At 43.5% G+C, this 24470-nt stretch overlaps 1 protein-coding gene across 3 annotated transcripts in view; it reads left to right on the top strand.

The window, feature by feature from the left end:
• Nucleotides 1-600: 600 nt before the first annotated feature.
• The window catches only part of dnajb6b (DnaJ heat shock protein family (Hsp40) member B6b), a 106656-nt gene continuing 82786 nt past the window's right edge, over nucleotides 601-24470 (top strand). For 2 of the 3 annotated variants that reach the window (XM_084326594.1, XM_084326593.1), the window contains exons 1-2: nucleotides 601-699; nucleotides 18962-19062. In XM_084326594.1, coding sequence (XP_084182720.1) covers nucleotides 18976-19062 — 87 coding nt within the window. In that variant the 5' untranslated portion in view covers nucleotides 601-699; nucleotides 18962-18975. The remainder of the gene's footprint in view (nucleotides 700-18961; nucleotides 19063-24470) is intronic. The other variant, XM_084326592.1, reaches the window with a different exon arrangement.

Raw genomic sequence — 24470 nt, 5'->3', positions numbered from 1 at the left:
TGTCACAGTATGTCATAATAGAACATTCTAGAACATTTGTGATGTCACAGTATGATGTCATAATAGTACATTCTAGAACATTTGTGATGTCACAGTATGATGTCATAATAGACATTCTCGAACATTTGTGATGTCACAGTATGATGTCATAATCAAACATTCTAGAACATTTGTGATGATGTCACAGTGATCATGATCATTATGATCGACTGGAATAAAAAATAATCATAATAGGTTTACTACTTACATACTGTAGTTGTCTCCTTAATACTGTAGTTGTTCATTAATGTTACCTAAATGTCATAAGTGAATTATATAGAAACAACTCACCAAAATGTACTATTGCACAACTGTTACTACTTACATACTGTAGTTGTCTCCTTAATACTGTAGTTGTCCATTAATGTTACCTAAATGTCATAAGTGAATTACATATAAACAACTCACCAAAATGTACTATTGCACAACTGATTTGACAAAACAAATCCACCAAGGGATCACGGAGAGTGAGAGAGAGGAGAGAGAGAGAGAGATAGTGTGTGCGAAAGAGGGAGGGAGATAGTTTGTGAGAGAGAAAGAGAGAGAGATATAGAGAGAGAGAGAGAAGAGAGAGAGGAGAGAGAGAGCGAGAGAGAGATTAACCGTCGTGGCCAAAACGAAAAGAAAGATCACAGGAGTCACACGGTGCAGAGCCTAGAGGTGAGCGCTTTGGGTTTGGGTTAAAGTGTGTGTATTATTGTATTATTGACTGTAGTAGAGTGTGTTTAAAAACCTCCCCAACACCAACTGTCATGGTCAGCGTCGCGTAGCATACAGTGGCAATGCGCGTAATGTCTCAATGTCGGAACCTGGATGTTCCCCATCCCCAGGTTGTCCTCTTCGAGGGCTGGTCGGTCGCCATGTGGTCGCTTCTTTGACACTATCCGTGTCATGTCACCTGATGGGGATCTAGGCTCTATGATGATTGATGACAGTCTTACATTCGGCGTTTGCAATAGACAATCATGCCTGTCACAAAACAATTACATGTCTAATCATCTTTCTGGAACTCTAGAACTTTCTACCAGTCTGGTGGTTGTCAATAAATGGATACCACACAGTAAATTTCGCGGTAAGTACATTTTACTCACTTGGGCTAAAATGGACTCAGTTTGAGTAAAATTTACTCTGCGAAATTTACTGTGCTGCAGGTAAATTAATCCGGTTACTAATGTTGTTATCTGCAATCTTAATTTTAATCTCTTTGAATTATCCTATCCCTTATGAGACGAAGGGTTTCTGGCGATTAGCAACTGTAAAATACAAGTATTAGATAGTGGCTGTGAAGTGGCAGTAAACCTATGAGATTAATGATGTATCCTATATCCTAACAGACTTGCTTGTTTTCTTTTAGTCACAAAGGTTATAACCTTACAGTATCTGTAAGTCTCTCTACTTTACAGCCATGCATCAGCAGATCTGTAGAAGAAGAAGATTACGTTATTGTCAAGGCAATTTAAATGTGTCTTTTCGCCTGTCCCTCCTATTACACACACACACACACACACACACACACACACACACACATGCATTTCATCAGAGAGGTCAGAGTCGCCCAGCAGCACAGCGCCCTGGGAGCAGTTTTGGGGTTCAGTGCCTTGCACTTAGGTTGGTGGGCACCGTAGTTCAGTCACCAGCTCACAGCTGGAATACACCCTCCTGTCAGTGGCGGGGATCGAACCAGCAACCTTTTGGTTACTGGCCGGCCTCTTTTACCTGCCTCCCCTGTACCAGAAAAGAGGGTGGCAACTACTGGTAGGAGTAGGTCATTAACTGTGAGAACTCGGAAACGAAAACGAAACGGAGAGAGAACGAAACCTAACCTTTGACAAGTGTTACGTACCCCTGTGGGGAGACGCAACACAAGGCCACAGACAGGGTAGGTGAGGGTGCCGTAGGGGTGGACGGTATAAACGGTATACGGTATAAACGGTATGAATTTGCTCTACGGTATGGATTTTGACTACCGTGTAACCGGTAGAGCAGCTCTAAAATAGCAATGACGTCGTCGTCATGTAACCACAGCGCGACTATTTCAATCGCATTTGCCCCTAAAAATAGATAGAATTAGTCATAGATAATAGATATGTGCAAACTGGAAAAAGTTATTAAGGAGGCTTCGCGCAGTGGGCGCACTGGGCGTGTCAACACGCAATTGTCATTTCATAATAAACACATATCACCGCGGCGCACAGCAAGTTTCAATTTCAGTTCCTGGCATTTTTAACCAGTGGAGAAAGGTAAGAGATCTTACCTATCGTTTTTCTTATATGAATTATTCTACGTTAATAAAACATACCTGGTGATCAACTACAGTTTGCTGTAAACATTATGATATGTGTGTAGTGTTATGATAACGACGGCTGCAGCGGGAGGAAGGCTGCAGCAGTGGATTTGCGAAATAGCATGCAGCTGCAGAGCCGCAGAGCCAGGGGCTCTTTCAGGTCTGGTCACAGGCCGCTCAACAGCGCCCCCCCACCCAACGGCTGAATTGCCCTGAATTGACCTGAAAGAGCCCCTGGCTCTGCGGCTCTGCAGCTACATATGCTTCTAGCAAAATCCAGCATCCAGCCCTGCTGTTTGCAATGGGAGCAGCACGGAGTCTCGACTCGGGACTTATTTTATTTGGAATATAATGACTTTATACGCAAAAGTAGCCTAGTTTTAAGTTAAAATATTATAAATCTACATGCCTTGAGGATGTCATTCTTTATATAGCCTGCCTATCAGGCAAAAAAAATTATTCTAACACTGATACCGTGATATATACCGTTACGTCTATGCTTCAAATTATACCGTGATATAAATTTTAGACCATACCGTCCACCCCTAGGGTGCAGTGACACAAAATGCAAGAGACAAATTGCAAAATAATAATGTTTATTTCACAAAACTCAAGATCAGCAACACAGAGAGCACGGAGGACTTACCAGTGAGCACCAAATTAAATATCAAAAAAATAAAAACCCCACCCCCCCTTACAGGCGCGAACGCCCCAAAGTACAGGTGGTGGTGCTCACTCTAAAGCTGGTGTCTTTAACAGTAGGTCACCTACGTGATGCAAAATGTAGACCCAGGGTATCTTCCTGCCCTCAATGTCCCTGTGTGCGAAACAAAAGATTAATACAAAGCAAAGCAATCACCATAGGCTGGGTGACACAAGGAATAAACAAATACACAAACAGGTTATGGGTAAAACAGAAATGTACAACAAACTAAAGAACACCAAAACACAATGGAGTGAACCAGAGCTTTCGCCAGCTCTACCAAATGTACCTCTACCTGGACATCTCTACCTGGACATCACACAAACATGAGCTCAACAGAGCATTAACTAGCTCACACACCAAACAATGAGAGCAATAGAGCATTAACTAGCTCACACACCAAACAATGAGAGCAATAGAGCATTAACTAGCTCACACACCAAACATGAGAGCAATAGAGCATTAACTAGCTCACACACCAAACATGAGAGCAATAGAGCATTAACTAGCTCACACAACAAACATGAGAGCAAATAGAGCATTAACTAGCTCAAATATACATACCCCACATACAGTGGCAAATGGCAAAACAGGGCCAACAGTATATATACCCCCACACAGGGTTTGGTCCACGCAGGCACACACAGAATTATCACCAAACACAGAGAGACACCCAATTATCACCAAACACAGAGAGACACCCACCACCACACTGAGCCAAAAGAGCTAACCAACACTGCACACAATTGGGGTATATGAAGGGAGAGTGGATGTTGATTGCAGAATCAGCTTCACCTGCCGTTGCACTGGGGTGAGTTGCTGATTGACCAGCTGGCTGCAACTGGGAGACACCTGAGAATGGGATATGTTACACAGGAGGGAGACAAAAACAGAACAACCAAAACATGCCTATATACACACACACAACAGATAACATACATTACTCCCTCTATATACATACATACATAAGGACACCGTCTGTAACAATAAGGTAGAGGGTGGAGGCGTGTCCTCACGACAGGAGTGGGTCAGGGTCCTTGCCTGATTCCTAACAGGGTTGAGGATTCAGAAAGTGGGTTTTTCTTTCACATTCAAACATTGGAAACGCTTGTCAAGAAAAGGTTGTATTATCTACTGACAAGTAAACAAGAATAGAATCTTCAGCAAGTACATAGACATTTCTGTGATAATCTTTTAATTGATTTGAATTTATCCCAGCCCTTGTTCCTACAGGCTCACTATGACTCAACAGCATGGTGGCAGGACTCTTAGAAGTTGCACACGTGTTGATGGGCTGTTTTTGCACTGGACTGGGAGACAAACCACACTCCATGGGGAGTGACTGTTCTGTGAACTCTGTTCCACTGTCTACTAGCCATCTATACAGACCTCAGTAGTAGAATGAGCAGTCATGTGAATTGCATGCATCAACCAAAAGTTAGACCTGGGTCTATAAAAAAAAGGTACATTTTGATAATTAGGTTTTGTGAGTAGTTTCAGGTGAAGTATAGACCCCTTGTTGCGTTGTGTGGTTTGCTGTCACCTGTCGACTTTGCGCTTTGGTTTTTGGTTATGTCGCCTTTTATTTAGGCCACTGTGCCAATTACCATTTTTTGGGGGGCTTCGAAGCTTAACATAATCATAGAATAATCAAAGCTTAATTTTTACACAAGAATTTCAACGTGGTGGGTAAATGAGAGCTGTGGGGTAGATGGGTTTTCTGAAAGTTTGTACGATGTCAGAGAAGAACTGATTCCCCAAATTAACGTTCAATTTTAATTTCTATTAGCTGTTTATTATGCCGATGTTGGCACATTTTTGGAGGGGTAAAAAACGACCAATAACAAAGAAACCGAAGCGCTTGACTAGTGATTTTGACATTACTTACCATGGCAGCCATTGAAGCCTTGAAGCATCCAGGTCAGCCCTACCTTCGCTTCGGTGCGTCAGGAAGTAGGTTGCATAGAGGCAGAACAGGCTTGTCCTCTGGCTGATGCCAGGTTCACAGCAGGGGAGAGCCCTGGGGGTGCCAGCAGACCCACTCTAGATGCCTCGGATCATGACGGCGGGCAGACACAGTGAGACATAGTAAAGGTGTAACGATATACACACATTAACATTTTCATTTAGTCATGTAGCTGACCGTCGCTTTTATCCAAAGTCCAAGTTCTGTACGACAAGTCAGCAGGAAGGGTACAACTCTTTCAGCTGAGTAACAATGATCATAAAAGTGTTGAAACTTGGGTGCTGCAATGTTGAGTGCATAGTAGTAGAGACATATTATAGTAGGTAGTAGGGGTGGACGGTATAAACGGTATACGGTATAAACGGTATGAATTTGCTCTACGGTATGGATTTTGAGTATACCGTGTAACGGGTAGTGCAGCTCTAAAATAGCAATGACGTCATGTAACCACAGCGCGACTATTTCACTGGCATTTGCCCCTAAAAATAGATAGAATTAGTCATAGATAATAGATATGTGCGAACTGGAAAAAGTTATTTAGGAGGCTTCGCGCAGTGGGCGTGCCAGCCCCTACCGCACGCATGTAAACACGGGTCTAGTAGTCTAGTGGGACGGGACACGGGAGCTGTCGGCGTCTCCCTGAGCTAACGTTAGCTTAGCTACCGTTACAAAATGACCCAGTCAACTATTCACTTTTAGTTTAATACATGATGGGGCATTGTCTAACCGAACGGTATCTAGTCGGCCAGCTACCGATAGCTCCTGACATCAACAAACGCTCCACAAAGTCTAGTACTAGAGACGTGTATGCTACCTGTTAGCTCACGTTAACACAAGTTAGTTCACCGTTCAAAACGAAATGTCCCATTGAACTAAATAATTCACTGAGGCGTTGTATTAACGTTATATGCAGTAGCTACAGATAGCTCATGATATCAATGTCTTATAACACTGATTCGATGCGTATTCGAGCTGAGGGCTTGCTAACGTTATAATACCAATACAATAGGGTCCAGGTGCAGCGCCGGAGAATCCTGGCCGTAGCTCTGCTCGAGGCTACTCGAGTATAGGTCCAGGTGCAGCTCCGGAGAATTCTGGCCGTAGCTGGAGGCTACTAGAGTACACACAGACAGTGGAGCTTGTTGCGTGGTGGCGATGTCTCGCAGATAATACCAGTACAAGTCTAATTATATAATATATATATTTTATAAAAAAAATATATATATATATAAAATAAAAATTTTTTTTTTATCAAAAACGATGATACCGTGATATATACCGTTACCGTCTATGCTTCAAATTATACCGTGATATAAATTTTAGACCATACCGTCCACCCCTAGTAGGTAGTAATATAGACAAGGAAGATTCATTAGTAAAAGAGTGCATGATAGTAGAAGACATTAAGAACTTTCATTTCAGATATTGATTGAAGAAGTGTGTTTTTAGTCTACGGCGAAAGATTGGTCGTGTTTCGGCTGTCCTAACTGGTGGGAAGTTTGTTCGGCACACATTTTCTGATTCGATAGAAATTTAGATTCTTTATGTCACGAGTCGATTTGATTTTCTATTCGTTAAAATGTATTCAAACTACAGAGCTCTGTTTATATATTGTACTATATATATATACCTATATAGATTACACAGCTTGGAGGGGGGCGGAGCTGAGCGATCATGGAGTAGACGTGTTTCACATGAGCTCCCTTCTACCGTGCTGAATATACGTTTCTCCCCATTAGTCTTTATTTTATTTTTATTTGTTTTTTATCTGTTTGCTAGGTCGTCGTGTTTAGTATACATTCATCAACTTTTTTCGACTTTCTACGATGGCGGGGGTGGAAACCAGAGCCATGAAAGAATTAGGCACGACACCGGCACCGCCGAGCATGGCCGCACCGTCTCCCGCTGTCGGGGAGTTAAGCGAAGCTGTGCTCTTGGTCATGACCAAGCTACACGCAGACTCTGAGACACGCATCGCTGAAGCACAGAAGAAAGTACACGCAGACTCTGAGGCACGCATCGCTGAAGCACAGAAGAAAGTGTTGGCGGATTTCTGTATCAGCCTCCGTCGTGAGATATCAGAAGAAATACGGCTGGCGGTAGTCCCGCTGACAGACAAGATGGAGACGATTCACGCTGCCTCATCGGCTAATGCTAACGAACTAGCCATGCTAACGACGGAGGTATCATCACAGTGTGAGAAGATGGCGGGTCTTGAATCCGCCCTGCTGGCTAGGCAGGCTGAAGTCAACAAACTACAGTCGGCGATAGAGGAGATGCAGTCCCGGGATAGACGCCACAACGTCAGGATTGTTGGAGTACCGGAGACCAGCGGTGAAGGCCGTCTCTCTGAGACCGTGCCCGAACTGCTGCAGAAGATACTAGGGACAGACGTCCTCCCTATGCCTCCTATCTGTGAGTCGGCCTACAGAGCGGGCAGGTTTTCTCCCGGCGTGAACAAAGAACCGAGGCCCATCATAGTCAAGCTGAACAGACTCCAACAGAGAGAAATCATCATGCGGTCGGCTCGTACCAGAAGGGGTACTCTGAGGCTTGGCGATCACAAAGTGGCCATTTTCGAGGACTTTACACCGGAGGTTCAAGCTCAGAGAGCCGAGTACAAGGTGGTCCTGACTAAGCTATGGAAACTAGGCCTGAGGTCCACGTTATTCGCTCCCGCGAAATTATCTGTGTTGGAGAAGGTCGGTGGTCAGCGTTTGTTTTGGTCGTTGGCTAGAGCGAAGGAGTATCTCGCGGAGACACCCGAGTCTGTTGCTTGATATCTATGGAGGGTGAGTGACTTGGTGGTTTGGGCCTATATACATTGATTAGGTCGACTATTCACAAACACTTGCTGTCATGCCCAGACATGCTAACTGTCCTCTGCCCATCCAACTAGCGGGGCTTCCCAATGACTTCTGTTACTTGCTAAAGCTGACCTCATGGTCGTACTTGTGTATCGCCTCTTTGGAAGCTAACGAGCTAGCTGAACAATGTACATAGTAGGCTAACGTGCTATCCGGATTCGTCACTAGCTTACGCGCTAGCCTCGGGCTAGCCAGCGGGCTTCGACTATGGTCTGCGCTGAGACATTCGAGACCCGTTAATGGTTACGTATTTTGGTTGCTGTTGCTGTTCAAAGGGACATTGGTTTGCACAGTTCAAGAGTGACCGAGTCCCTAACTAACTTCTGGTATGCTTTTTATTTTTATATCCAGGTTGTTTTGAGCTTTGGTGATCCAAAGTAGATGCCAAGGTCGGTTGAATATGCATATACAATATTTGATAACAGGTTGGGTCGGGTATGGCTTGCACTTCATGGCTATATGGTTATATGGCTTGCACTCTAGCCATTACCCACTTTTCCTTTATTTTTTCTTTCCTATTGTCGCTGTTTTTATGTCATCTATATGCGCGATTTAAATGTGATCCGGTTCTACCTTGGACTAACTGCTGACTCGCCTTAATTTTGTTTTGAATTTTCCGTGAGCCACTTATGCTATAACGTTGATACATTAATATGCAGACTCCAAGGTAGATGGTTACAGGTTGATGCTGAGTAATTATATAATAATTATTGTCGCTGTTTTAATGGCATTTGAATGAGCAATTTAACTGTGATCCGATCCTACCTTGGACTAACTGCTCCGACCGATATCTTTATTGAAACAATGTATTATATGGCTTGCACTATAGCCATTACCCTCTTTTCCTTCCCTTTTTTCTTTCTTACTGTCGCTGTTTTTATGTCATCCGTATACGCGATTTAAATGTGATCCGATTCTACCTTGGACTAACTGCTAATCTGCCTTAAATGTGTTTTGAATTTTCCGTGATCCACTTATGCTATAACGTTGCGACATTAATATGCAGACTCCAAGGTAGTTGGTTACAGGGTTGATGCTGAATAATTATATAATAATTAGTGTCGCTGTTTTAATGGCATTTGAATGAGCAATTTAACTGTGATTCGATCCTACCTTGGACTAACTGCTCCGACCGATATCTTTATTGAAACAATGTATGATGACAGGTGGTGTCAGGTGTTGCCTATTACCATCCCCGGATTGATTAATGAATGATTGTGTTTAATTCTATTCTTACATAGGTTATGTCATTTCAGCCGTTGTGCCTGATCAGAGGGACGGCTAAAGGGGTGCACTTTGACCATAACCTTTTTTTTTCCCTTCCTCCTTTTTTTGTCATTGTTTAATTGACACTGTTCACACAATTTTGCACAATTAACCTGTGACCCGAACCTGCCTTAGACTATCGGCTGGGATGCTTTAATTTAATTTTGTTTTGAATTTTCCTATACCCTTTTGGGCTATAACAATGTGATGTTGAAGCGCAGATTCGGAAATAGAGGGCTGCAGGTTGATGCGGAGTTATTATTTAATAATGGCTATTTTTACCATTATGGTTGTCTCATGTTGGGGCCAGGGCTCAGGTGTGTTTCGACCGATATCTTTATTGAATTTTATTTTATTATTATTTGTGTTTATTGGACTAGTGGGGGTTTACTCAGGGGTTTATCTAGAGGGGGGTGGGAGTGGGGAGCGTCTTATTGATCCATGTCTCTAGTGGGAAGTGATAGGAAGATGACCATCCTCAGTGGATGGGGCATAGGGTGGGGATTGGAGAGTGGGTATAGGGGAACTTATAGTAGGACGGGTGGGTTAGGGTTTAGAGTAGAAGGAGGGGGGGTTGTAGCTGGGGTGGTATTTTTATGTGTTCTATGTACTGTTGTCTTATATATGTGTAAGTGTTCCTCCTCTGAACTCCTGGGATTGACCGTCCGGGCCCGCCGGGATCGGCACCTCTGTACTCAGCCTGGCTGCACGGGTATGTTCTCTACGCACTTATACAAGCTCGACCATGGCTAAATTGAATATTTTAATTTGGAACGCAGGAGGGCTTAACGCCCCACACAAGCGTGCCAGTGTCCTTTGGCTATTGAAGAGGAGAAATATTGACCTTGCTCTCCTTAGTGAGACGCATTTAATGGTAGGTGACGTGTCAAGACTGGCAAATCGGCAATATCACGTTATCTCCTCATCCTCAGCCGATGATAAGACGAAAGGAGTAGTCATAGTTACAAGACGTAACCTTGATATCAAAATCTTGGATGTATGGTCGGACACGGGGGGAAGGATTACTATAGCAAAAGTTGAATTCTTGCATAGGAAGATGGCTATAATAGCATTGTATGCTCCTAACACATTTGATTCAGCGTTCTATAATACAATCACGAAGAATATGTTGGAACTTAATGGATACGCTCTCATTGTGGGTGGCGATTTTAATGCGTGCTGGGATGCGGAGATGGATAGGTCCGGGCCCTCTGAAACGAGCGACCAGAAACGGGCCTCTAAGGCCCTCAGGATGTGGGCCAAAGACACGGGGCTCACAGACCTCTGGCGCTTATGCAACCCCACCCTCAGAGATTACTCTCACCTGTCAGCCAGACACAAAAGCTTCTCTCGAATTGACTATGCATTCGCGTCCCCTAATATGTTTGATAGTTTCGATGTCTCATTGGTTCCCTTGGCTCTCTCAGACCACAAGGGGATTTTCCTTACGGCAACCTTTGGCAGGCTCTCCGCAAGAGCTCCCAGATGGCGTTTTAATTCGACCTTGCTAAAGAACGATGACTTCTGTTCTGAGTTCAGGAGTAAACTAGCTGAATTTTTGCAGATCAACGTTGGCACAGTAGAAGACCCTAGGGTCCTGTGGAACGCATTGAAAGGATTCATCAGGGGTCATGTCACACTATTTGCCTCCAATTTGCGAAAATCCCGGTCAAAAAAGCTAGAAGGACTGGAATCATTATATGCGGACCTATACGCATCCTTGCAAACTGACTATAATGAACGACTAAACACACAACGTAAGATAGTCAAAAAAGAAATAAACTCCATACTTAAACAACAGTCTGAGTTCTTGATACATAGGACAAGACAAAATTACAATTTTCACGGCTCCAGACCTAGCCATCTATTGGCAATGAAAATACGCTCAAATGATCATTTCTCGGATATCCCCTCGATTAGGACGAGCCAGGGTGCAGTCACTACTGATTCGAAAAAGATCAATGACACTTTTAAAGAGTTTTACTCACAGTTATATAGCTCAGAGGGTAATCTGGATGACTCTAGATTTGAATCGTTCATTGGCGGGCTTGAGATACCCCACATTTCTGAGGAAGAGGCCAAGGAACTGGGGAGACCGATTACTCTCGTAGAATTGAGGGAGACTATTGTTGAAATGCAGAGGGGTAAGGCGCCAGGCTGGGATGGTATTCCACCCGAAGTGTATTTAGCTTTCTGGGACCAACTGGGTCCATTGATGCTCGATATGATCAATTACGCTATCGAACAAGGGGAGTTCTCAAGAGATGTCAATATGGCGTTGATTTCTTTACTTCTCAAAAAGGACAAAGATCCCAATGATTGTGGTAGCTATAGACCCTTGAGTCTTCTCGGGGCCGATTTAAAGGTGTTTGCCAAGGTGCTGGCCCGTCGCCTGCAGAGATTTATGTCTGTATTGGTACACTGCGATCAAACTGGTTTTATCCCGGGGCGTCTGGCTGCAGATAATCTTAGGAGGCTGTTGCATGTAATCGATAACAGTAAAGACAATACAACTCCATCCACAGTTCTGTCTTTGGATGCCATGAAGGCGTTTGACAGACTTGAGTGGTCATACCTGTGGAAGGTACTTGAGGTCATGGGTCTTGGAAAGAGTTTTATTCATATGATTAAAGTCCTGTATGCCTCGCCGTCTGCGATGATACTGACAGGCAAAAACTGTTCCACACTCTTTCCAGTCTCCAGATCTTCTAGACAGGGTTGCCCTCTGAGCCCGGGACTGTTCGCGCTTTCCCTCGAACCTTTGGCCCAATTTATTAGGCAATCGGAGGACATCGTCCCCATAATGGTCAACAATACTCCACACAAAATTGCTCTCTATGCGGATGACCTGCTGATTTTCATGGACGACCCCTCCCGGTCGGCCACAAAATTATTGAGGATAATCGACGACTTTGGTAAATTGTCAGGTTTTAAGATTAACTGGAACAAATCAGCCTGCCTACCTCTTAATGAACTGGCCAAGGCGGTACGACTACCAGCTGATATCCCCATAGTAGAACATTTTAAATACTTGGGCATAGAGATATTCCCCACGCTGAACCAAACTACTAAGTACAACTTCACAGGTACTTATGATAAAATACGCCAGGATCTAGACAGGTGGTCGTCCCTTCCTAACTCCTTACAAGCCCGGGCTTCCATAATCAAAATGAACATCCTGCCTAGGATACATTTTATTAGCTCAATGCTCCCCCTGCCCCCTCCAATAGACCACTGGCGCAAGGTACAATCGATGGTATCTAAGTTTGTCTGGAATAACAAACGCCCGAGAATCAAAAGGGCTACTACTCAACGTAGGAAACAAGATGGGGGCCTCGCAATCCCTGATTTTAAACTTTATTTCTGGTCCTTTTCACTGAGACCTCTGATGTGCTGGCTAGACCCTGTAGAGGCTGTATCGTGGCGCTCCTTAGAAGCGGCGGCGGTGTCTCCGCTAAGATTGCAGGATGTAGTGTACTCCACTGTCTCTATTGCGAAATGCCGGCTGAGGTATGGACCGATCATAACTCACGTGATCCAAACGTGGCGTAATGTACAGAGGTCGTGTGGGGTTAAATGCCCTTGGCACCTGGACTCTCCAATTTTTAATAACCAGCAATTACTTGTTGGACACAAGTCGGTTAATATTCCTCAATGGCAAAGGAGGGGAGTGCATACTCTGGAGGATATTTATGATAAGAACGGCCTCCGTGCGTTTCAGGACTTAAGAGAATTTTATGATCTTCCCGGCGAGTCCTTCTTTCTTTACCTTCAACTAAGGTCAGCACTGAGGGCGCATGGCGTACCTTGCACCCACACCCCTTCCTCAGGCTCATAGTGGACAGGACGACATCCAGAGGGTTTGTCTCCGACTTTTATACGCTCTTAATTCAATCCACGTATAAAAATTTATCATTGGATACAATCTGGCGTGTGGATATCCCGGAGATGGACCCCGAGTTTGACTGGGATGATGTTTGGGCAAATGTGGCATTATCTTCCCGCAACCCCAATCACCAGCAAATTAATTTTAATTATATTCATAGGACCTATCTTACACCTAGGAAGCTATTTGCTATGGGACTGATAACCGACTCTCGGTGCACTTTGTGCTCTCAAAAGGCCACTGGCACTTATATGCATATGTATTGGGATTGCCCACCAGTGGCCCGCTTCTGGAGGTCAATAACGGACAAACTTTCAGATCTGTGTGGCTTAACTATCCCATTCACAGCTGTTACGCTACTCCTGAACGATATAACGACACTACCCGCGTCCGTACAACTGAAAAGGGTTGTCCTAGCGGGCGTCACAGCAGCGAAGAAGCTAATAGCAATGAGATGGAAGGAGCCTGAGAAGCTTACAATGATTAACTGGTCCCTAACTCTATTGGATGTGATTTATCTTGAGGTATCCACAGCCCGGGTGATTGGGGTGGGGCAGGCTGGAATTGACCTGTGTTTCGCAGCAGCTGAGAAGGTAAAGACCGCAGTGTGCGGCTGAGCGGGGTTGGGGTGCGTGTTCGGGTGAGTCCGGCGGTCTCTTGGGAGGGGGAGGAGGAAATGTTTTTGTCTGTCTTGTCCCTTGTCTTGTCATCTTGAGTTTAGCTGGGGATATTATGGGGGGGCAGCTATTTAACTATTTCTTCACTGTTTGGCCACTTTTACACGGTCTCTGTGAGTCTATGGAACACCTCTACAGGTTTTTGTTTTTTCATGAAGGTTCATTGCTCTGTTTTCAGGTCGTGTTCCCCCAAAAAATGGTCCTTGTGGTGGGTTGGAGATGTACGTTTTATTAATATGGGGTCACACGGCCGGGAATCGGGACTGAACACTGGGAAAGACCATTTATTAGATAGTACCCCGTGGAATTAATTTAGTAGGTTGAACTCTGGTTTCTTTTCTCTTGTCTGTATAATTGTTAGTCTGTATTATTATTATTGTTTTTGTTATTTTCTTGTGAAGTTCTATGTATTGTGATTGTGGTTAATGTGTTGTCTTGTTTCGTGAGAATGTCAATAAAAAAATTTGATCAAAAAAAAAAAGATTACACAGCTTGGTTTGACTCACTGATACGATGCAGATACCAAGTTTAGAAATGAATACAGGAGAAATTGAGGGTCCTGGGGAAGAGAATGAGAGAAGGAGATTTGTCGATACAGTTTTACATTTCAGTACACTGTAGGACATTTATTTTCTTTTTCTACTTCTATTTTTCTCTATTCTATTGAGATCGTTACACCCCTACGACATAGGCCTGTATATGATGTTCACAATTGTCCCAATACTAGAAATGAAGATCAAGTCTAAATCCTAAAACAGAACTCCTGTTATTTCTTTGACTAGAACCCAACTGATACTGTATATCGGGTGGCCGATTCTACCGGCTGATCTTTGCTTATCACCGGTATATTGGTATCAGTAGAGCCATATGAAATCCGTTTTATTATTTTCCAAATTCCATTTTATTTTTTCCCAAATTCCGTTTTTTCCGTTTTAATATTTCAGAATTCTGTATTTTGCTTTTTATGCTCATTTTACCATCAGAAATAGTGTCTAATAAGTGGGAATGAATAAATGTCTACAATTGAATATGATATAACAGTCCATTTAATGTTTTTAAGTGCTGCAACTCAGAAATACAGTTACATTTTACACAATACTTTTCAAATAATATTGTGACAAAATAAAAATACACATTTCAAGTGTAAACAATAGATACAGCTAGCTACTACTGACATTATCACAATGTCAGTAGCCTAGCTATATCTATTTTATTTGATGAAATATAGTAATGCATAATTTAGGCACCTTTTAGTTTAGTTTATTTCGTTTATAAAGGACAGTGTATAATGACAATCGTTTGCATTAAACAAATGGATTGCAACAGATTTAGCAAGAAGCTATCATTTCCATCTATAGTCCTATGTACTGTAAAACGTTTCATAGCTATTTAAGTTTATTTCGATTATAAAGGGCAGTGTATAATGACTCGTTTGCATTAAACAAATGGATGAGTGCACTAGATTTAGCAAGAAGCTATCATTTCCATCTATAGTCCTATGTACTGTAACGTTTCATAGCTATTTAAGTTTATTTAGATTATAAAGGGCAGTGTATAATGACTCGTTTGCATTAAACAAATGGATGGGTGCACTAGATTTAGCAAGAAGCGATCATGTCCTAACGTTATAGTAGCTATTTAATCACAATAGTGTCGCAAGTGTTTTTGTGGCTCCAGTCCACGGAACGTTGACAGAATTAGCAAAACACCTTATCGCCGGAGGCATAAAAGTCATTAGGATACTGCTCTGCTCTGAATTGAGGGCTTATTGGGGAATTTATTAGCTTCTTGACGATGTAAACACCGAAGCAGCGAGACGCTTGGGAGACTGCCTGTGTTGTGTGTAACCCGCTCTAGCGTCCGCCTCCCCGGTCGCGTGTGCACCAAGCGTTCCACCCAAAAACGGAATTTCAGTCCAGATTAGGCCAAATTCTGCAATATTCCACGTTTTGCAGTTGATTCCATTTTTATTGGTCAATTCCGCGATTCCGTCCGCGATTCCGTGAACACGGATTTCATATGGCTCTAGGTATCAGCACGTATGTTACAGTATGTTACACCCCTGCACTGTAAAAACGGCTGAATTTAAAAAAGGTAGGCGATACTGCCACTGGGCGGGATTCAATCGTCATTGCAATTTTAACGTAGGCAGCTGTGCCAGGGAGACACAGACAGCCCCGAGCGAATGTTTAGAATGGGGATCAAAGGAAAAATATCAAAGGATCTAAAAACGAGAAAACTCGTTTTTGGCGCTCAAGCATTGGCGACGAAACGCGAGTATACTAGTTATAGGCGCCCAATGAGTTAATGAGGGGGACATGGACTTTTTCAAAGGGGTACCTTGACCTCTCGCCTCAAGATCTCAGAATGAGAACGGGCTCATTGGAATTGATTGATTGATTGATTGAAAAGTTTATTAACAGATTGCAGAATGGGTACAGTACAGTACAGCTCAATACATACAATTGTTAAGAGGATGCAGACCTGAGAAAGACTTTCGTCTTGTTTCCATCAGGGTCCCCCATTTTCAATTCATCATATGACACACATGACATACAGATAGACAGTACTGCTACATCTATACATTTATGACATACCAGATTTTCAAATACAGTACTGTTTGTGATACTAAAAAAATCCAGAAGAAGAGTATATACATTTGACATAGAAACTGTGCATTGGGGGAGGTTGGGTAGGTGGGGTGGGGCTGTACATTGGAGGTGGGGGGGGGGGGGGGGGGGTTGGGTAGGGGGGGGAGGACACTGTACATTGGAATACTGACATACATTTGACATGGAAACTGTACATTGGAGGAGGTTGGGTAGGTGGGGTGGGGTTGGGTGGGGCTGTACATTGGAATACTGACAAAGCCATGCTTGGTCTTTATTGTACAACTGGGTTAGGACATTTGTAGGGGCCAGTTTTGAATTGCAGTCTCCCGTAGGTGTTCTTTGAGAGTGTTTTTGAAGGTGGGTAGTGATTTACATTCCTTTACAGCTTTGGGTAGGGCGTTCCACATTGTTGTGGCATAATTGCGAAACGTGTTTAGTCCCTTGTTTGAGCCGAATCTGGGTTTTACATGATTTGTGGAGCTCCCTCTGGTGTTGTGATCGTGGTATTCACTGACCTTTGGGAAGTATTTTGACATGTACATGGGTACCTTGGTCGTGTAGTGTATCTTGTAGACCAGGCCCATTGCAAGTTGCTGTACTCTGTTGTCTACTCTAAGCCATCCTAGGTTGGCAAAGTGTGCAGGGGTGAGGTGGGTTCTAGGAGTCAGGTCAAGCAGTAGTCTGACTAGTTTGTTTTGAGATGTTTGTAATTTGGTTTTTAGTGCCTTTGAGGTGCTTTGGTACCATGAGGTGCAAGCATAGTCGTAGTACCCTTGAATGAGTGCTCCTGCCAGAGTCTTCAGGGTATTCTTGTTTACCAGGGAGGAGATCCGGTACAAGAATCGAGTTCGTTGATTGACTTTTTTTATTACATTGGATGCCATTTTGTCACAGGAAAGATTAGCCTCTAGGATGGAACACAAGTCTCCTCCTTACAGCCACGCCCTATCCATGCTACCGGTAGTCTGAATATTTACTCGCAAATATCGGAATCAGCCCCAAAGATCCAGTATCAGTCAGCCTAACTCGTGGGACAGGTGAGTGAATATCGATGAACACAAACGGCTCTCTCTCTCTCTCCCCAAAGCTAGAAACTAGACAAACAAGACTCTAATCATCAGCAATATCATCAACATATTACCGATTTTATTACCTATTCCCTTGAAGCACTATTGAAATCACTTTCTACTCCTAGACCCACAGTATATGGCACTCCATTGGTAATGAACCGATGACACAGCCTCAAGTTTCAAGTTCAAGTTCAAGTTTGTTTATTAGTCGTCACAATAAAATTTGCACTTTATGGTGAAATGCTTGGTTCTGTATGAGCCCCTGAGAGTGTGCTTCATACAGTAAAAAAGTAAGTAAAAGAGGAATATACAATGTACAGCCTATGTGAACATCCAGAAGAGCTCTATTACATTGCAGCGCTCCAAACGGTTGTGAACCGAATGGGGTTCCCCCGTATAGCCTAACCACGGACGCCGCCACTGCGTCCCACGTATTCACTCTCAGTAGAGCAGTTCCAGCCTTCGTTTCTTGACATGGAGAGAGTCTTCTTCAGCCTTCCTCTTCTGAGCTGTGGGGGACTGTTGTTTGAGTTCACAAATCTAGAGTGAACAGTCTTACCAGAGGATTAACTTACTGCAGCTGAAGGAAAACAGTGTTTCCCCTTGTATCTGTCTCCAAAACGAAAGGTGTTTGGGGGATTAGCGGAAACAAAGCCTTGTGCCCAGAGAATAGAGATCCTATTATCAGCATTACATCACAGTCCGTAGTACAAGTAGACCCTTGAAGCATAGGACAGCGCAGATAGAACATAACCTCTTTGCTGCTTTCAGATCCTACCATATCTCGCAATCCATTATTTACAAACGGTACGACTGTAAACAAGCCATCTGTTGCTTGAGAAGACCATTTCAAATTCACATTTATCATACTTTGACTTCCTGTGTACTCTGTTCTGTACTTCCTGTGTACTCTCTGTAATGTACTTCCTGTGTACTGTCTGTACTGTATTTTCTGTGTACTCTGCACTGTACTTTCTCTCTGTGTACTGTCTGTACTGTACTTTCTCTCTGTACTGTACTTTCTGTGTACTCTGTACTGTACTTTCTGTGTACCATCTGCACTGTATTTTCTCTCTGTGTACTCTGTACTGTACTTTCTGTGTACTCTGTACTGTACTTTATGTGTACTCCCTGTACAAGTCAAGTCAAGCGTTTTATTTGTCACGGCATACGAGTATACAATGAAATGCAGGTGGTCTTGCCCGCAACGATGTGCATGATACAGTAGTAATAACATATAATAGAATCCAATAGAACGACATTGTGCAATAAAACAAGTAAACAGAGTAGGGCATATCGGTATATGTACATAAGTTATTTACAGAGCATGGTAGGACATGCTAGGTCCTGTGGTAGTGCAATACACTGTTAGCTACGGATGAGGCACTGGGTCTTTCTGTACATGCTATGTTATACAATCTCAAGTTATACTATTACTATTCTTAAAGTGACCTTTCCTTAGTGGCCATAAGTGTGGGCGTGTGCAGCATGAGTGTGTGCTTGCTCATGTTAAAGTGGCTGCTAGTGTGTGAGCGTGTACAGTGTGTGTGTCGTGTGTGTGCTAATGTGTGCTTGTGTGTGGAGAGTTCAGTGTTCAAGGCTCTGATGGCCTGGGGGAAGAAGCTGAGCCGAAGTCTCTCTGTCCTAGTAGCTGGTGTTCGCAGGCGTCTGCCTGACCTCAGCAGCACTGAGGTCAGTACTGTACTTATTGTGTACTCTCTGTATTGTACTTTCTTTCTGTATACTCTCTGTACTGTTTAAGTTTATTTGGATCCCCATTAGCCACAGCAATGCTATTCTTCCTGGGGTCCATAACATGTAAAATACAGTTACAGACTTTATACACTCACAACATTCACATGGCATACAGACAATTAAAACAACAATAAATACTCCTTATCAAATTCATAATACAATACAACAATACACACTCCTAATCAATTCATAATACAATACAACAATACCTACTCATAATTCATTCATAATACAATACAGCATAATATACTATTTAGCGTTTACTGTACCTTCTGTGTACTCCCTGTACTGTACTTATTGTGTACTCTCTGTATTGTACTTTCTTTCTGTATACTCTGTACTGTACCTTCTGTGTACTCCCTGTACTGTACTTATTGTGTACTCTGTATTGTACTTTCTTTCTGTATACTCTACTGCAGGGCTGTACGTTAACTTTTTTTGCACATAGCACTGGTGCTACAGAGGTTGATAGTTTTGTAGCACAGGCCAAAATCTTGTAGCACAAGTATAAAACGTGTTATATTTGTAACAGTCACAAATGTGCCTATTGTATTTGTGTTATTTAGTTGCAGTGCCATGTTTGGCTGTCATTTAGTATATCGCCATGTGTTATTATTACTATGATACTCTCATGCTATTTTCAATTAATATCATAAACAACATAAGGAATATTAGCATAATTTTGAGTGGACTGAAGGAATGAGTCAGCGTTAATAGTTTTAAATGCAAATAATTTATTGAAACATAGAAGTGGGGTCGGTTGGGACACACACACACAATGGGGGACCCTGATGTAAACAAGACAAACGTCTTTCTCTGGTCTGCATCCCCTTAACAATTGTGTGTATTGAGCCGTACTGTACCCATTCTGCAATCTGTTAAATAAAGTTTTCATTCATTCATTCACACACACTGTTTCAACTCACCACCCCCGCATCATATTGTAGTCTAGTCTGTCTTCAAACTTCCACTCCTCTCGAAACTTGTTTATATTTGAATATCATCATTATCTGTCCATCCTCAGTCTACAGGCCGCCAGATCATAGTGGCTTTTATGATACACTGGATGGGTGTTTAGCTGGAGTTGAGGATGTAGACAAAATTCTTATTGGAGACTGGAACACGGATATGCAACGAAAAGATGCACCCGTCTTCAAGTCATTCAGTAGGTTTTGTGATCTGCACGGCCTCAGCCAGCTAATCACCCAACCCACACGTGTATGTGAATCAACTCAGACTACCATTGACCTCATTCTGACCTCCGACAAGTCCAAGATCTCCAATAAAGGGGTTATAGCATGCGGGTTAAGTGATCATTATATGATATTCTGTACCCGCAAAAAAATAAAACAAAAGCCTGGCTGCCACAAAACAGTCACATCTAGAGACCTCAAAACCTACTCTAGCGAGGCCTTCAACCTTGAACTGGAGAGTCTGGACTGGTCAGATGAACTCAATGGTACACTGGTTGAAGAAACATGGCTTGGTTTCAAAACCAAATTCTCAACAATACTAAACGACATGGCCCCCCTAAGAACCACCAGGGTAAAAAATCGCGCTGAGCCGTGGATGCACTCCGAAATACTGGCCGCTATGAAAACCAGAGACAAAAAATGCTCTGAGTTTCGTAAAAGTCAGTCAAAGCTTACTAAAAGCACGAGCAGTGAACTCCAAGCCCACGTGACTGAACTCAAACTAGAAAGAAACAGACTAAGAAACGACGTAAACTCCATGATCAAAATTGCAAAAAAGAATTTCATCAATGACAAAACTGAGGAAAACAAAAACAAACCACGTGAACTTTGGAAATTACTCAATAATCAACTAGGATGCAGTAAAAAACTTAAAACCAGATTCTCAAACATAAACATAAAAACGGACAACACGCTCATCACAGACAAGCTGGATGTAGCCAATTACTTAAACATTTTCTTCACAAACATAGCCACAACACTGGTAAACAAACTACCCTCCCACTCAGGGCTTTATGGGGTAGAACACATAGTAGCTTACTACAAAAACCTAGGGGTCCGCAAGGACGACTTCAAGCTGGAAATGGTAACAACAGATGAGGTACTCAATAAACTGAGCGCCCTCCAACCTAACAAGGCCACTGGCCACGACAACATCCCTTCCAAATTCCTCAGAGACTCAGCAGCCGCCATCACCCCAATCATCACACACATAATAAACCTCTCCATAAAACAGGGACACGTCCCCAAGGACTTCAAAATTGCGAGGGTGACCCCTCTGCACAAAAAGGGCAGCAAATTAGACCCAGGCAACTACCGCCCTGTTTCTATTCTCACCTCCATCTCGAAAGTCATGGAAAAAATAGTCTACGAACAGGTCGAAAAGTACCTAGCGGAAAAAAATCTAATCTACGAATTCCAATCTGGCTTCAGAACATCCCACTCCACTGACACATGCCTTCTCTATTTGAATGACCACATCAAACAAGAGGTGGACGCAGGCAAATACTGCGGCATGGTCATGCTGGACCTACAAAAGGCCTTTGACACGGTCAATCACTCCATTCTGATTGACAAGCTAAAAGCAATTGGTTTTGATAGTCTATCAGTGAGCTGGATGCAATCCTACCTTGAGGGGAGGGAACAGATGGTGGAGGTAAACGGTACCCTATCCCCCCCCTCACAGTGAGCTGTGGTGTTCCACAAGGAAGCATACTAGGACCGCTACTGTTCCTAATTTATGCAAATGACATGTCGTCAGCTTGTGACTGCAACTTGTTCCTGTTTGCGGACGACTCAGCCCTGCTGGTCTCTGACAAGAACAAGTTACAGGTTGAAAAAACCCTCAGCTCGGAACTAGGCAGAATCTGCATATGGCTCGCTGATAACAAACTATCATTACACATGGGCAAAACAGAGTCCATTCTCTTCGGTTCAAATAACAAACTCAGCAAGACCGACGGCTTCTCAGTTACAGTGGGTGACAATATTGTCACAAGGAAAGATGAAATTACCTACCTGGGTTCCATCCTAGAGGCTAATCTCTCCTGTGACAAAATGGCATCCAATGTAATAAAAAAAAGTCAACCAACGAACTCGATTCTTGTACCGGATCTCCTCTCTGGTAAACAAGAATACCCTGAAGACTCTGGCAGGAGCACTCATTCAGGGGTACTACGACTATGCTTGCACCTCATGGTACCAAAGCACCTCAAAGGCGCTAAAAACAAAATTACAAACATCTCAAAACAAACTGGTCAGACTACTGCTTGACCTTACTCCTAGAACCCACCTCACCCCTGCCCACTTTGACAACCTAGGATGGCTTAGAGTAGACGACAGAGTACAGCAACTTGCAATGGGCCTGGTCTACAAGATACACTACACGACCAAGGTACCCATGTACATGTCAAAATACTTCCCAAAGGTCAGTGAATACCACGATCACAACACCAGTGATGGAGTGTTGTTTGTACAGTTGTACAGTGTCCCCCACCCACCCCTCCTACCCACCCCCCCCCCCCCACCCACCCAACCACCTCCAATGTACAGTCCCCACCCCTCCTACCCAACCCCCCCCCCCCCCCACTCCTACCCAACCCCCCCCCCCCCCCCCAACCACCTCCAATGTACAGTTTCTACGCCTAATGTATATACTCTTTTCTTTCTGGACTCTTTTTGTATCACAAATACAGTACTGTAATTGCAAATCTGGTATGTCATAAATGTATAGATGTAGCAGTACTGTCTATCTGTATGTCATGTATGTCATATATGTTACGATGAATTGGAAATGGGGGACCCTGGTGTAAACAAGACGAAAGTCTTTCTCTGGTCTGCATCCCCTTAACAATTGTATGTATTGAGCTGTACTGCACTGTACCCATTCTGCAATCTGTTAATAAAGTTTTTCATTCATTCATTCATTCATTCATTCATTCATTCAGAGGGAGCTCCACAAATCATGTTAAACCCAGATTCGGCTCAAATAAGGGACTAAACACGTTTCGCAATTATGCCACATCAATGTGGAACGCCCTACCCAAAGCTGTAAAGGAATGTGGATCACTACCAGGCCACGTGAGCGGATCGGCGCGGCCGAGAAATCCGCTCTTCGCTCTTTAAAGCTTGGTCCGCTCCGCTAATCGCTCATGTTGACCCCGCTCCCAAGTCGCTCTCCGCTCGCTCCCCACTCACCTTGAATCGAGCGCTTCCCGCTCCCCGCGCCAGATCGCTCGGCAGTTTTTCTTTTTCTTTTTTGGAGCATGGTGTAAATGAGCTCAAACTACAACAGTCTACACCCCCTGGGCCCCTTAACAATTGTTTGTATTGAGCCGCATTGTAATTGTAGCCATTCTGCAATGTTAAATAACGTTGTTTATCCATTCACTAGTTCTATTAAGCGATGATAGGCTAGCCGAGCCACAATGCTATGGTCGCTGCCATTAACGTTAGCATGTAAGCTAACGTCAACAACAATAGCGTCGATACTTTTTTTAACAGGAGTGAGTGTGGGCGTCATAGATATCTATGGTGGGCGTCTCTACAGTGACGAAGCCTGAACCCTTCTCATTGGTTGAAAATGGCCTTCATGTTTGTACATCGCCATCTGTTGCTTTGGCATTGTACTGCATGTATATATTACATCAACAGTGTTAAACCACTGTGAGCGGCCTGGAGTGGATTGGAGCGGAGGAGAACTCTCGCTCCGGACGTCGCGCCGACTCATTTTAAAACCCACTCCTCGCTCACGTCAAAACAGCCCGCTCCGCGCCCCGTGCCGCTCACGCTCCGATCCGCTCACATGGCCTGATCACTACCCACTTTCACAACCTCTCTCAAGGGACACCTACGGGAGACTGCAATTCAACACTGGCCCCTGTAAATATCCTAACCCAACCCCCTCCAATGTACAGTCATTTACCTAGTATGGTTTTGTCAATAGTCCAATGTACAATTTTGTTTGTTTGTACAGTGTCTCTCCCCCCCCCCCCCCTCAATGTACAGTTTTGCTTGTTTATACAGTGTGCCCCCCCCCCCCCCCCCCCAACCACCTCCAATGTAGATTACCCAGTATGGTTGTCAATATCCCAGTGTACCCAACCCCCCCCACCCAACCTCCTCCAATGTACAGTTTCTACGTCAAATGTATATACTCCCTTTTCCTGACTCCTTCTGTATCACAAACAGTACTGTATTTGCAAATCTGGTATGTCATAAATGTATAGATGTAGCAGTACTGACTATCTGTATGTCATGTATGTCATATATGTCCTGATGAATTGAAAATGGGGGACCCTGATGTAAACAAGACGAAAGTCTTTCTCTGGTCTGCATCCCCTTAACAATTGTGTGTATTGAGCTGTACTGTAT

Source organism: Notolepis coatsorum (genome assembly GCF_963971535.1).
Source record: "Notolepis coatsorum genome assembly, chromosome: 12".
In the NCBI taxonomy this organism is placed as follows: Eukaryota; Metazoa; Chordata; class Actinopteri; order Aulopiformes; family Paralepididae; genus Notolepis; species Notolepis coatsorum.
This window is presented reverse-complemented; position numbering and strand designations above follow the sequence as displayed.